At 47.3% G+C, this 15,311-nt stretch overlaps 1 protein-coding gene and 1 long non-coding RNA gene across 2 annotated transcripts in view; one reads left to right on the forward strand and one right to left on the reverse strand.

Moving 5' to 3' along the window:
* The window catches only part of ALDH4A1 (aldehyde dehydrogenase 4 family member A1), a 27,808-nt gene extending 19,808 nt beyond the window's left edge, over window positions 1-8,000 (reverse strand). The window contains exons 1-4 of the mRNA XM_038376549.2: window positions 7,686-8,000; window positions 1,621-1,714; window positions 1,019-1,111; window positions 56-103 (exon numbers count right to left, since the gene is read on the reverse strand). Coding sequence (XP_038232477.2) covers window positions 56-103; window positions 1,019-1,111; window positions 1,621-1,714; window positions 7,686-7,900 — 450 coding nt within the window. The 5' untranslated portion in view covers window positions 7,901-8,000. The remainder of the gene's footprint in view (window positions 1-55; window positions 104-1,018; window positions 1,112-1,620; window positions 1,715-7,685) is intronic.
* On the forward strand, window positions 2,508-10,299 carry LOC122457028. Its single transcript, XR_006276289.1, has 3 exons — window positions 2,508-2,830; window positions 7,110-7,116; window positions 10,289-10,299. It is a non-coding gene; the product is annotated as an uncharacterized LOC122457028 (long non-coding RNA).
* The last annotated feature ends 5,012 nt before the right edge of the window (window positions 10,300-15,311 follow it).

Here is a 15,311-nt window from a genome sequence, read left to right on the forward strand (position 1 = left end):
CCTGCCGGTCAGACGCTGGGAGGCAGATCTGGGCACAACCCTGGGCCACACTCACCTTGTCCGCATAGCAGAACTTGGCCACATTGTGCGAGTGATTGAACGGCTGAAAGGAGGAGAGCCTGGGATAATTAGTGCTGTAAAGATCCCCCTCCCCTCCCATGCCACTCCACACACACTCTGCCCTCCCCCCGCAACACTTCTGCATACAGAACAATTCCCCATTCACACGGGCTCAAACCCAGGCAGAGAAGGTGCGTATCCATCCCCATCCCCATGAACCCACCCTGCTCCAAAGCGTCCTCCATTCACCTTCTGCTGAGTTCACCCAGACGCCCAAGTCCCGCTTCAATGACCCGCGTTTGGGACACTCACATGCAATGTGCTTTGGTTTTGCCTGTGTGGACAGGGACCGAATGGCATGCACCAGCCCTGGTCTATGACACCCAGAGAGGATGGGCAGCGCTGGCCCCTAGATGGTTTGGGGAAACAGCTTAGACTGCAATTCCCAGGAGGTGCTTTCTGGTCCCAGTAAGGGTGGCTTCCTCTGGGACTAATGTGGGGGGCACATTATCCCCTATCTCCCTATGGCAGGGTTCCTATACCTTCCTCCTAAGCTGGTACTGGCCACTGTCAGAGAGAGGATTCAGGACTGTGGGTCTGATCCAGTCTGGCAATTCCTATGAGGGACTTCCCCAAAGATCCATCCATTACCATGCTCCCGGCTAAGGCAGCTCACCTTTCGTAAGTCTCAAGGAAAGGGCCCTCATTTCTGTAATGGGCCGGTTTGCTACAAGGCAACATTTAATAAGGACACTAGGTAGAACTACACCCCGGAGGGAGAAATACATGAATAAGCGGGAGCAATCCCTGGGGAGGGGAATGTCTTCCAGGAAGGGAATAAAACTGCCCCACATTGGGATTTCCCCGTCGTATCAGAGAGGTTCCCCACAGATTCCCAGGGCTCTGCCAGCCTGTGCAGGGGTCACCTAGCAACCTGGCGCTCCCCACTGGGACTCACCGACAACTGGTATCTGACGTCTGATGTCCACACCTCTTCTCCCCCCACCACGCATGGGATGGCCTCCGTCTTGCCCTTCAGATCGTTTAGCGCCTATCGGATGAGTCAGAACAAAAACGAACCAGTGAGAGCTGAGCAGCTCCCCCTCTGCTGAATGGAAGGCAGCCCCTGGGGATGGAAAGGGTATCCAGCCAGCCATGGCTTTGATCCGCCTCCCTTCCCCACAACACAATCAAACCGGGTGACCTGATGGTCCTATGAACGGCCCTGCCAAAGGTCCATGTGTGTGTCCCTCTTGAACCTGCCTGCCAGACCAGCACTGTGCTCAGATCCCAGGGAAAGGAAACCTTGGACTTCTCCAGTACCAAGCTCTGTTCAGACTGAGAACATCCCCGTGTTATGGGGGCCATCTGCAGGGTTAAGGGGGGGAGTAACAAGAGTGGAGTGGGCAAAAGGCTTCTCCCCAGTAGGGTAACCATCAGGGGTTGGGATGGGTGTCCAACCACTTCAGCTAAAGAATCAGCCTCTTTAGAGTGAGCCTGGAAGATCACACACACCACACTAGCAGTTTCTTGGCTGCAACAAACTGCTCAGGACAGTACCTTCTGAAGAGCCGCTCGTTCCGGGCTGCCCTGCTTGAACTCCAGAACGGGTTCGTTGGTCACCTCTACAGCTATACGGTGTTGCCATCGCAGCCTGGGAAGGGAAAGAGAGAGAGACACTGAGAAGCCACACACATCTTCATTCAATCTATACCGCGGCAGTCCTGGCCGGTGAAGTAAGACAGGCATCCACGGAAGCGCTGCTGTGGAGTTTCATTCCTTATTACTGTCAGCAGTACATGCTGTAACAGACAGTCAGCTTGAAGACCACATTTCCTGTGGCTAGAGCTGAAAGAGGTCAGGAGAAGTTTGTTGTTGCTGTTCTGTGACTGTACAGCTCCTAGCACGTTGGGGTCCTAGGTGCCGTGGCACACGAATAAATAATAATAATAATTTCCCTCTCTTTTTCCCAGTTTGTTTACTATGTACATTTGATGGCACTCTATGGTTAGTTAGTTTCACTGCCTAGTTAGTTTCTCATGCATGGCGTGGGTCTTTCATGCAGCAACAGGGGACAGAAAAGCCATTTTGAAAGAACAGGACAATGTGATTGTAAAGCCACAAGATTTGGCAAGAGGACTGGTGATGGGGTTAACTACTTTTAAACTTGCTTTTTGAAACTGACTTAGGGCAGAACTTCCAAGAGAACCTAAGTTACTTCGGTGCCATCAGCTGTCTACACTACAAGCTCTGCAGACACTTCTTATAGTAATGGAAGGTGTTTTTCCGTCATCGTTAATCCACCTGTCTGAGGGCTCGGTTACACGTAAAACGCTACAATGGCACAGCTGCAGTGCAGACACTAGCTACGCCGATGGGAGGGGCTCTCCCCTTGGCATAGGTCAGTGGTGCTCAATCTTTCCAGACGACTGTAGCCCTGGCAGGAGTCGGATTTGTCTTACGTACCCCAAGTTTCCCCTAACTTTAAAACTACTTGCTGACAAAACCAGACAGAAAAATACCAAAGTGTCACAGCCACACTATTACTGAAAAATTGTTGACTTTCTCATTTTTACCATAGAATTATAAAATAAATTAATTGGAATATAAATATTGTACTGACATTTTAGTGTCTAGTATATAAAACAGTACAACAAGTCACTGTTTGTATGTAATTTTAGATTGTACTGACTTCACTAGCGCTATTTATGTAGCCTGTTGTAAAACTGGGCAAATCTTTAGATGAGTTGATGTACCCCCTGGAAGACCTGTGTACCCCCAGGGGAACATGTATCCCTGATTGGGAACCACTGGCATAGGTAATCCACCTCCCTGAGAGGCCGTAGCTAGGTTGATGGAAGAATTCTTCCATCAGCCTAGCTGTGCCTAGGTCAACCTAACTACAGCACCCAAGATGTGTTATTTTCATAGCCCTGAGCCACATAGCTAGGCTGATCTAAAAGGCCTAAGTCCTATTTTCAAAAGTGACTCAGGCCCTCAGAACCCTAAATCTCATTAAAAGACAGTGGGACTTAGAAGCCAACATTTGCCTTAGATCTCAAGCAGACAGTGTCCCTCGAAAACACCCAGCCAAGCAGCACAACTATCCTGGGTGTGGTCCTTAATAGTGCTCAGTTTCCCCATGTATCATCATCAGAACATGGGGTCATTTCTGTAACCTGGAGGCAGAGAAGGCATCTACTTCACACAGTGACACGAGACCCCTTGAGACTTCCGGAATTGCCACCCTATTGATAAAGCACATGCAGCTGTCTCAGCGCCCAGGAAAATGACCCTGCTGCCAGTGTAAAATACAGCCCAAGTGGAACCTCTGTTGGCACCACCAAGTGGTGATGTTGTCCCTTGCAACTTTGCCTCATCAGTACTGCCAGCAGCCTTGTGCTCTGATCTGGTGCATAAGCTAGACAGGGTCAGGCTAGTCAGCACTTAATGTCCTCTCCTCAGGAGGCAAGGAAATCCAGGACCTCCTGATGTGGAGTCTAGATCCATGTCCTTCTATCTATCTTAGGGACTTGTATGATCTCTTAATACCACAGTATCAGAGCACCTCACACTCTTTAAAGTGATTATCCTCACCGCACCCCTATGAGAGAAGGCAATGTTATCATTCCCATTTTATAGATGGGGAACTGAGGCAAAGAAAGACTAAGTGACTTGCTGGAGGTCACACTGGAAGTCTGTGACAGAGAAGGGAATTGATCCTGGCTCTCCTGAATCCCAGGCTAGTGCCCTAACCACTAGACCATCCTTCCTCTCTCCCTGCAATGACGTAGAGTTGCAGATTCTGGGGAATGTGCCAGTGGTATTTGAACAGGGGTGGGACATCCTGTCTGGATACTCCTATGAGCACTCCGCTGCTCTAGATAGCCAGGCAGGCCAGGCGTGAACCAATGCACTGTGGGATGCCAACGGGAGGACTAACTGCAATAGTGTAGTTATGCCCATACAAACCCTTCACCAGTGTAATTCCTACCAGAACAGAGTTACATCACCTCCAGTGCAGCTTAATTAGTCCCACATAAGACCCAAGATAAACCAAAAGAAGATAATGCATGCGGGGACACAAGAACAGTTTCTGCCAGAAAAATATAAAGTTAAACCAGTGCAACTTTATCCTGTAGACAGAAGACTTCCAAGGAGGGAAGACTGATGCAGGAAGTAGTGCTGGCAATTCAATAGGGGGCTTTATTCCATCAGAGTTGCTATTGAACCAACATCCCAGCACGGTGGGAGGTTCTCTGCTGCAGAATGCACCATCTTCCACATGGGAGTGACCGAGCTATACCGCAACTCCTGCTTTTAGAAGAGTTCAAAACACAGGGGGCAGAAGCCGGGCAGGTTTGTTTTGTCAGCACAGTACATGCTTCAACAGGTAGCTGCAGATTAACCTGGGTGCTGTAATTTCTCAGGCCCAGTCTTGCATTAAATTCTGCACTGCAGCAATATTTCCCAGTGGCAGTAAAGAAAACAAACCACCAAAAGTCTTACTGGGATCCAGGAAGTGGGCGGGCAAAGCCCGTCCACTGCTAAAGGATCCCCCCCAGCCTAAAAGGGAGATCCTCAGGACCTAGATACCCAAAAAATTCCAGGGGACAACTAACAAAATAACAGGGACAGGAGTGTGGTCAAAGGGTCAAACGAAGGGAACCAAAAGTCAAAGAGAGGGGAAGAAGCCCTGGTACTGGAGAGAGAAAAGATGCTGACCCAGGAGTGGGTTTGGGGAGAAAGCAGAAGTATGCCAGGAGAAAGCAAAGGCCATGAAAGACAATTAGTGGCAGTAACTAGCACAGGGATGGTCCAAGTTTGGCCTGTAAACCAAGAGTGGCCAGGACCACTTTAATACAAGGGTGTGATCCTCTGATGCTACAGTTCGCAGTAGGCAATGCTCAGTCTTGACGGAGGCAGAGCCTGGCTGAGATCGAGACAGAGTATCGCCGTAACATATCAGGCTTCCCACTCTGGAAGCAGCAAAGAACATTATCTTCAGCCCATGTCACGTGACAAAGTGAAACATGAAGCTACCGCAGCAAATCCTTTACCTATGACTACCTCTGAGCTCAACTCTGCAACAGAAATAGAAAAGGACCCTGGAATTTTGGTAGACACTAGAACCCTGCACAGATACCACCAATTCAGCTGCTGGACACTTTTCCTTCTAAAGCTTCACTTAGAGACTGATTTAGATGTGACAAACCTCAAGAAGATGCGACAAAACCTTGGACGAAGAGAAACATTTCTACAGTTTGTTTGGTTGTAATTCCCCTGGAAGTAGTATTCTGGATTTAAAACATTCCCCAGCAGTGCCTGTAGCCCAGCCCTTGCAACAGCAGGCTTGGGGAGAGGCAACAAAGAGTGAAAATGACAAACAAGTAAAACTAACCAGCCAATTTTTTCCACTGTACAAACCAAGTGAAATTCTTGAAAACAGATGTGACAAACAAACCTGCCCCCTTGGCATGCTGGGTTCCTGACAACTCTCCCATACATCTCTTTAGATGTGATGTTTTCAACTACAGAAGATAGAACAAAATCTGAACCATTTTTGTAAGACCGTTTTATTCAAGACACGAAGGAGGAAATTCAGGAAGCCAACATGGTAAGTTCTGGAACTATTTGAATGAGAATTTTCAAAACGCTTTGTGCTGTCCACATCTGATACAAACCCACAGCAGTGACATATTGAAATCTCCTGAATACTGGGATTCAAATGTGCCTATATTTTTTAGGAGGAGGAACGCTGAGTTACTCTGAAGAGATTTATATTTGTTAGATCTGATGTAATCAAATCAAAGACACCATCATACACATGATGTTGTTAAAACTGTGGAAAATTCCCTGTTTGTATTCCTTTAGGTTTTTAATAAATATTTTAATTATATTAAGCTAATCTCACTAGTCTTTCAACTGTAACTATAAGAGTCAGAACTTTGCTCATCCCCTGCAAATGGGACCAAAGTACACAATTGCTGTCTACACTGCACATTTAATTGGTGTAATCAGCACCTGGGTCTGAACACTTGAGTTAGCATAGCATAGGTGTGTGTGTGTCTCCCCACTGCAAAACTGCCCACGTTACTGTGCCTTTACCAGTTCTGCACTCACTTGTCTCTGTCTGGGGGCAAAGCCCATGGTTCTGTGTGCTGAGATGCTCTAGGATACTTCCCCCGTTAATTGTGGGAGACCTTGTCTGTGCTTTGGGGAGAATTGTGGGAAGGCATTGGAGGACTACCAGCAGTCAAGTGATTTAACCTGTGTACTTACGGCAAAGCAGGTGGGTTCCCACCCGAGTGAAAAGCAAAGCCTGGGTTCCAACTCACACCCACAGATGGGTCAGCTAGGCCAGGCTTACAGCACCTCCAAACCTAGGTCAGAGGATTTCCAGTGTGGACACTAGGGGAGTTAAGACTAAAACCCAGGCAAGAGCCTGGGTTAACTGTGCAGCATAGACCTACCCAATCCTACCAGAGCAGGAAACTGACTGGAATCCTGCCTGACAGGGGAAAATAGGAAAAGAAGTTGCTCCTGCCATCATGCATCCTGGTGCTTGTAGCTGCCAGTTAAATACATTGCAGAGGGCCCATGTTTACGGCACAACCTGTGGCAATACAACCCCGGAGTCACCCAGGCGAACCTGGCCTTGTACCGGACTTCCAGTGATAGCACATTAGTGACCCGCACGTCAGCAAGGCGCCCAATGAGCCATTGGCTTCGCAGGGGGGGGTCCAGGCACAGGTGTTGCACGAGCCCGAGACGGGAGAGGCCACTGAACCCCACAAGGGGACAACTCTGCAGGGGTCACCCCCGAGCTGGGTGGGGCACCACTGAAAGGCACGGGGGGGGGGGGGGGGACGGCGAGCGTCAGCCTTTGAATGCAGCGGGAGGAGGAGGACAGGCTGAGCCCGACCTGCTGCCGCTTCCCTATCTCGGGCCGTGGCGATAAGCCTGGCGCTTCACCGCCCGAGATAGCAGCGCAGGTGTCGGGCAGATAAGGGGAGCGCCGGGGGGGGGGACAAGGAAACCTAACGGAGATGAGGCGTCACAGGGAACCCTCCCACCAGATTCTCCAGCCCCCCCCCGTGTTTGCACCACTGCGTGGGTGTCCCCCCCCCGGCAGCTGCTCCCAGCTCCCCCCGATGTAACGGAGCCGGGGGGGGGGCAGCGGCAAGACCTGCTGACGGACTCCCCGGCCCTAGGCTGGAGCAAGCTGGGCCAAGGGGCCGCCCCGACCAGGAGCCTCTGCCGGGGTCCGTGAGATCTCACCCCCCTCCCGACGGGGCGGGCAGGGCCCCCAGCAGGCGGGGGGGGGCGGCAGGGAGATCCCGGCTCTGGCTCTGCCGGGGGGGGGGGTTCAATCCCAGAGGCGGTTCCGACGGGGGCTGCCCCGTGGGCTCAGTTCACGCCGCGGCAAGGGGCGGAACGTCAGGCCGGCAGGGCGCCCGGGGGCTGGGCGCACGTGGAAGGAAGGGGGCGGCCGGAGCTCCTGGGACCCCGCACGCCCGGGGGTTCCCTGGGGGGGTCCCAAGCACGTGGGTGGGGGCCGCTGCCGGGGGAACCCCCTCAGCGGGCCGGATCCCAGCCCCCCGCGAGGCCCCGCCCTCACTCACCCGGCGCTAGGGCAGCCCAGCAGCGCTCTCCGCAGCGGGGGCAGCAGCATCGCCTCGGCGGCAGCGCGGAGCCGGAGCTGACGGGCCAGACCCAGCGCGGCGCACGCCTCGGCGGGGACCCCAGAGCCGGGCTGTACCATCTCGGGGGGGGGGGGAGACACGGGCTGCCGCTCCCGGGGGGGGACCCAGCTGCCCCGCCCCGAAGAGTAATACATCCAGCAGAGCGCCCCCGAGCGGGGAGGTCCCAACCCCGCCCGTTCCCCGGGGATGGCATATTGTGCCGCTAACCCTCCCCCTCCCTTCTCAGCACATGGTGCAGTCCGTTCGGTCCTAGGGCGGGGCGGTATTAGCCAATCAAATCATAACTCGGGGCCTTCCGACCAATCAGCTGCTGTTTCAAGTTACAACCCGACGCAGGGAGGGAGGTGTCGGCAAAGTTATTTAAAGGGCCACGCAGGCGGCGGGGGGGGGGAGGGGAGAGTGTGGATAGACGGGGGGGCGGTCCCTCAGGCCTGTCAGCTTCACACTGTACTAGCCCCCCCCCCCCCAGAAGGTTCCCATGGGGGGACAAGAATTAGAGAATAAAATAAATGTATGTATTGAAATGAGAACTATGAAGGGTGACCAGAAACTGACCCAACTGGCCACATGGGCACAATCCCGGACACCGCATGGTTCCCATAGCACAGCACAAGGCTTGGCCCTTCGAACGTAAATACGAAAATTGTATCCGCCCTCTGGAGAATAGAAACAGGAGGATGTTGCTCCAGGACAAATGCTCCGTGTCCCACCTTTTGAATCCTTGTCAGGCTATTGGAACAAAGCCGGGGCCACCTAAGGATTTTTACAGTTGTCAATGCACTGTGCCCCAAAGCCACTCAGTTGCAGGGGAACCCCCATCCTCCCACTCCAAAACACAGGGCTCAACTGGATGAGCTGAAGGGGAAATCTCTTCACACTAGGGGCGTAAGTGAGACGCCCCACATGGGGCTCCGGGATGGGCTGTGAAGCAAAAACTGCACAGCCCAGCAGGGCAGCAGAATTGCAAGGCCTATTTGTGATCCACCCACTAACCTCCCTGAAATCTATGAAGAGGGCAAATAAGCTACACGGTTTTAAAAAAAAACGTGTGCAAAGATTTTCAAAAGCAACTCATTTTGGGGACCTATTGAGATATCTGAAAGGGGGCTGATTTTCAAGAAATGCTAAGCCTTTGAAAATCAGGCCCTTTTGACATGTCTCAAGCCAGGCAGCCAAAATCATTAGTTGCATTGGAAAATCTTGGCCTCTGAGTCTAGAAAAACCAGTTCACAGTGTACATCATTAGTTCCTGTGTAAATACAAAAGGCAGGCAGTGAAGGAAGTTACATTGTTTGTTTCCTGTTTAAAGAGGGCACTGTCTAAAGTTTAGAGAGCTGCTCTCAACTGGCCTCCTGCAAAAGAATGAGAAAAATCTCTTCCTCTGACAGAGGAATGTTGACAAGCCCCTGGTCATCTCCCCCTCAAAAAACGGTAAAACAAAGCAATGTCTTCTGGGCTTAACTCAAGACCTGTTTTTTCATTCAGGCTTGGGACGGGGGGAGGAGGGGTCTGCTGAAGACTTTTTCGTTTTTCAGCTGGGGATTGAGTTACATGTGGGGTCAACTGCTGATTTCAGTTTGATTGTTTTTGTAACTGTAAAAAAACTAGAGCAGGTTGTTATAAATCTAAATAGAGTCTTGGTGCCCTGTTACTGCGAAGTTACAGACTTGGCTTTGAAGTATTCCCCTCCCCTTCATGGACACTTAAAATTGAGACATCCATGTGAAAACAAGGGAGCTCTGGGTTTTCCTGCAATCTTTGCTATTGCTCTTAATTCACACGAGAGTAGAGGAAACAATGGAGAAGTGATAACAGGTTTCAGAGTAGCAGCCGTGTTAGTCTGTATTTGCAAAAAAGAAAAGGAGTACTTAAATTTGTTAGTCTCTAATGGAGAAGTGAATAATTCACCATCAGTGCTACTGTTCTCTTTTGAATGAGCAGGGTCCACGGCCAAGGCAAAAAAAAGGCGGCGGCGGGGGGGGGGGGGGGTTGTTAAAGGCTTGTTTAAACAAATTCTGTTTGTCCTACTTACAAACTAGAGCTTTGTGTAATTCATCAGTTTATGTAATTTTGAAGCATAAAGATGGGCTTTTGACCCAATGTAGAAATCTTGTCCAAGAGGAGCCTCAGTTACATTTCATAGAACACAGGTGGCTTAATTTTCATGCACCAGCACGATCCATATAGTTTCAAGGAGTTAGAGTATCTTGCCCACACTTAGATATTTCTCAAAAAGAAAAGGAGTACTTGTGGCACCTTAGAGACTAACATTTATTTGAGCATAAGCTTTCGTGAGCTACAGCCCACTTCATCAGATACATTCAGTGGAAAATAAGTGGGGAGATTTATATTAGTTAGTCTCTAAGATGCCACAAGTCCTCCTTTTCTTTTTGCGGATACAGACTAACACAGCTGCTACTCTGAAACCTTAGATATTTCTGTTGTCCTTTCGAAACATGAGGACATGCTTCTGAAAAGTAAAGTTCAGTCTTTCTGACTTTTATCAGGAAGCAGCAGCCAAGCCACCCAGAGGAATTTAGCAGGAGATCTTCAAAATTATGGCTTGGGTGTTGTTGTTTTTTTAAGTCAGGGGGATTTTTGTTTAGTTCTGAGGGTATTTAAAATTCAGAGGCTATTTGCTAGGACAGCATAAGATGCAAGATAGCTCCAACCTTGGACCAATGTCCTTTAGTGAGCGTGGTGTAGAAGGGAAGAGCATTTATAAGAGAAATGTATTTAGACATAGCAGGCCGTATTTAGACATAGCAGGCCAGTTGTGTGCAGTAATATTCCTTTTTCTGATACTGTTCAAATTAATAAAGTTTCTGATTCATAGTTAGGTCCCTACCAAATTCACAGCCACGAAAAACACGTCACGGACTGTGAAATCTGGTCTCCCAGCACAAAATCGGTTTTGTGTACTTTTTACCCTATACTATGCAGACTTCACAAGGGAAACCAGCATTTCTCAAATTGGGGGTTCTGACCCAAAAGGGAGTTACGGGGGGGCCACAATGTTATTTTAGTGGGGCCACCCTTACTTCTGCGCTGCCTTCAGAGCTGGGCGGCTGGAGCGTGGCAGCTGGTGGCCAGGCACTCAGCTCTGAAGGCAGTGCCCCCACCACCAGCAGCGCAGAAGGGTGGCAATTCCGGACCAGGCTACCCTTCTGTGCTGCTGCTGGCGGCAGCTTTGCCTTCAGAGCTCAGCTCCCAGCCAGCAGCCGCTGCACTCCAGCCGCCCAGCTCTGACAGCAGCAGCACCACCGCCACCAACAGGGCAGTAGTAAGGGTAGCAGTATCCCCCCCCCCCCCCCCACGATAGCCTTGCAACGCCTCCCCTTGCCCCGCCACAGACACAATTCCTGTTTGGTTCAGGACTCCTACAATTACAACACCATGAAATTTCAGATTTAAATAGCTGAAATCATGAAATTTACCATTTTAAATATGAATTATATGACCATGAAATTGACCAAAATGGACGTGAATTTGGTAGGGCCCTATTCATACCACAGGCTGCCATAGTCCTATACTGCATGAAGCCTACATTTAGTCTGATATAAAGTGACAAGACAAAGTAAGCAGTATTATTCATTTCAACATAAAGACATTCTAAATTAAATGGTCAGTGCATGGGACTGAGAATCAGAGCTCCTGCAGTCTAATACTATCTTTGCCACTGTTTGGGATCATTAGCCAAGGTCACACAATCCCTGCCTCATTTTCCCCAGAGGTAAATTGATACATCACCTTCATTATAGGGCTGCTGGGAAAACTAAAGGTTGTAAGGAGCTCCGAAACCTTTGAATTGCTAGAAAGTGAAAAACATTGAAGGGTTGTATGAGGAACCTTTCACCTTCAGAGAACTGAACTGTTTAGCAAAAATTTCATAGCATTTTTTTGCTAACACACCTCACTGAATGGTAAATAGACTTGGGTTTAGGTACAGTATATTTGAATGGCTTAGCTCAGTATGACAGCCCTATCTGCTTTGCACCTTCGGATTTGAACTGTGAGCTTGGGTTAGCATTTAGTCTTACCTGAATAAAATGCTACCAGCTTATGCTTTTCAGGTTAGTTGATGTGTCTAGATTTTAGAAAATGGGGAAGGGGACCCTTAAGGACATTGAGGTGCCCTTTCCTTTGAAGTTTGGAGGGCTGGTTGAGTGATTCAGTGCTGATGAGTTTCTGTTACATGCAGCTAAACATTTCCCTGGATGTCAGGTGTTATGGAAGAACAGAGTTAGAAGACAAGAACTGATGCACGCAAAACAGACAACCAGGAAGTTTGGCATTTATTTTAAGGGGGTTTTCCTCATAACCAGACAATTACCATAACCCGTTTTCATCAACGAGCTTCAGAACAGCCCCTTTTCACAGAGAAGCCCATTTGGTACATGACTTGGAAATCAACATTCATAGTTAGAATTTTTATAAATGAAGAGCACAAAGATGAACCAATATCACAATGCTTCTCAGAAGGGCAGTACCACAAGCACAAGATGGCTGAGAATGATGGAGGCGGATAGGTGCTTGGACTTTTGCCCTTTCAAGACAGAACAAGAAAAAACAGTATACAGACAGCTAGAGAGCAGATCTACAGTTGCTAGTTTTTGGCACTAATAGGGGAATTGTGAGTTCCAGTGGATTATCTCGAATTCAAATGCTTTGGGCTCTTGCTGTTCATGTTCCTAGTGCTCCTTCCAAAATGGATAATTCAAAAATCTTGGACCGTCTATAGTCCAATGGTCTGCTTTTAAACTTAAGGACAGACTCCCAAACAGAGGGGTAATCCACTTAAATCTGGCCCTTCTGGAGCAAGCTTAGGAATTGGTTCATCCTTGGATCTTTCAGAGATCAAATAGCATTATCACTCAAGTCATTTTTCCCTTTAAAATAAGCTAATATACAGAATATAAAGCACAATATTTACAACACAGTAAACAGTTTCATTTCCACTCTGAACAGTAGTCTGTTTTAATGAGTATTAAAATAAAACTCTCACATGAGCCCAAAAAACCCTAACAGACACAAAGTGACATGGCATGGAAAGGAGTTAATTAAGGTCTCCCCTTTAAACAATAAATACCATTTTTGGCAAAATTTAGCTAAAAATAGTTTAACCCTAGGGACAGATGACTGTATATTCCTTTCAGTGAAACCCTATTATTAAGGAAGTGTGGTTAAGTCTTAAACATTTATTTCTAGAACAAGATTTAAGATTAACTCTGTATGGGTTGTCACTTCAGTCAGCCAACAAATTAAACATGGCCCAGATTTGCAGCACAGGGGTACATGTATGTTCCACAATGGGAAAGATTTGGACTGTCAGTTTCAAAACCTTAAGACAAGTACTGCAATGAAGTCAAATGTGTAACTATTTCTTAAGCAGTTTTTCTGATGTTAGCGTCACTGCCTGCCTGAAAAGACAGACCTATTCAGATTTAAGACCATATCTTGTTTATGAAAGTGCTTCATTATTGGAGTGCCACAAGTCACAGATAAGGAGACCTGGCATGCTCTTTTAAATAGTTGAGGGCCTCATCAGCATCCAACTTTCATCCAGCTTCTCAAAATCTCTGCTACTTCAAAAAGATGAGCTTTTTGAAAGGCTGCTTTAAATACAAAAGACGAAGACCCCAAAGCTATGCACAAATGCATGTGAAGACATTTTAAAAGGAAAATTTAAGCTCAAGTAAGAAGCTAAGTTCAAAGCTTGACAGGTAAGTCTTTCAAGTACACTTTTAAAAATGATATTTAGTACAAGCCTACATGTGTAAAATTTTCTTGATGATTTGGGATCTTGGTATTATCTGTTAGTGCCCCTTGCCTCCAGTATAAAAACCTATCAGGCCAAAGACAGGTTTCAGAGTAGCAGCCGTGTTAGTCTGTATTCGCAAAAAGAAAAGGAGGACTTGTGGCACCTTAGAGACTAACAAATTTATTAGAGCATAAGCTTTCGTGAGCTACAGCTCACTCAGCTCACGAAAGCTTATGCTCTAATAAATTTGTTAGTCTCTAAGGTGCCACAAGTACTCATTTTCTATCAGGCCAAAGTTAGTCTAAAATTTAGGTTTTGTAAAAATAAGATTTGACAAAACTTAAGGCGAACAAATGTTTCAGTGATTTTTATATAATTTCAAAGGAAAACTTTTAAGTACGTCTTTGCTGTGTCTGCAATCCAAATACTGCTTCTTTGTGCTAATGCACCAGCACCTTTAAATGAAAGTCTAGAAACAAAATGTGAAATAAGTGATCTGAGTATTACCTTGGATCCTTGGTCAGCATTATTATCCAAGCAGAGTTTAAATTCCAATAGAACAGCTTAGGTGAAAGACCCTTTTAAAGTTTTCCACCGTTATAAGCATTAATAGCATTAAGAGTTTAGTCAGCAGCACTCCCTTTCAAACATTATGCTGCTCAAAGATGTGGCATTCACAAAAATGAAGCACAGTCAGAAGCCCTTCATTATTAAGATGTTCTTCACTACATGTTCCAGGTACAAACATTCTTCCATCAATATGATCTTTCCACAGTATAGAAATAAGGAAAACATAAGCAAATATCTGCTTCATTTCAACAGGTTTATGGGTATTCCTGGTATGGCTGTAAGCACTCCTGTGCCACCAATGCCATCACTCATCCTAAGGGCCTGTCTCCACTTACCAGTTGGTGCAGCAATCCATCCACCGGGGGTTGATTTAGCGGGTCTAGTGAAGACTCGCTAAATCAACTGCCGATCATTCTCCTGTCGACTCCGGTACTGCACCGGAACGAGAAGCATAAGGTAAATCAACGGGAGAGTTTCTCCCGTCAAGCCAGTGCGGTGTAGACAGCGCAATAAGTCAACCTAAGGTACATCAACTCCAGCTACATTATTCACATAGCTGGAGTTGCGACACTTAAGTCAACTTAACCATGTAGTGTAGACCAGCCCTGAGTCTGGACTGACAATGGAAATTTCAGTTTTTGAAAGCAAATATGTTATGTTAATATTTCCTTTACCATATCGAAATTGCAACAGTTCTAAAAAGCCTTCCTACATACAGAAAGATTCTGATCTCCAACTGGTATAATTCCATAGTTACCCCCCATTTATACTGGTGTAAGGAAATTAGCAATCAGGCCCCTCAAGTCTGAATTGCAGTCCTAATATATTCTACCCTGCTAGAGGATAAAATACAAATCTTATTCTAGGTCAAATTTGAAAAATGTAAAATATGCATCTGAAATATCATTTGTGGTTAGCAGAATAGATGTCATCCATGCTCACCCTCTAGTAGAAGGCATTAGAATCAGTGAAGATGGGGAAAAATAATTCTGCAGTTACAGTAACGTTCGCAACATATGTTTTTCTTGCTATGAGGAAGAGATGGGAGGAGTGTTTCACAGCCAGCCACACCTGTTACATTTGTTTCTCATGCTGATACTTGAAAGCGTTGAGAATTTGTAGTCCCATCAAACAGAGAATACTTTACAGAGGAAGACCTGTATTTGCTAACTGATTTCTGTTTGCATGTTTAAAAAAAATGTATATCTAGAAAA

The sequence above is a fragment of the Dermochelys coriacea genome, chromosome 18 (assembly GCF_009764565.3).
Source record: "Dermochelys coriacea isolate rDerCor1 chromosome 18, rDerCor1.pri.v4, whole genome shotgun sequence".
Taxonomy (NCBI): domain Eukaryota; kingdom Metazoa; phylum Chordata; order Testudines; family Dermochelyidae; genus Dermochelys; species Dermochelys coriacea.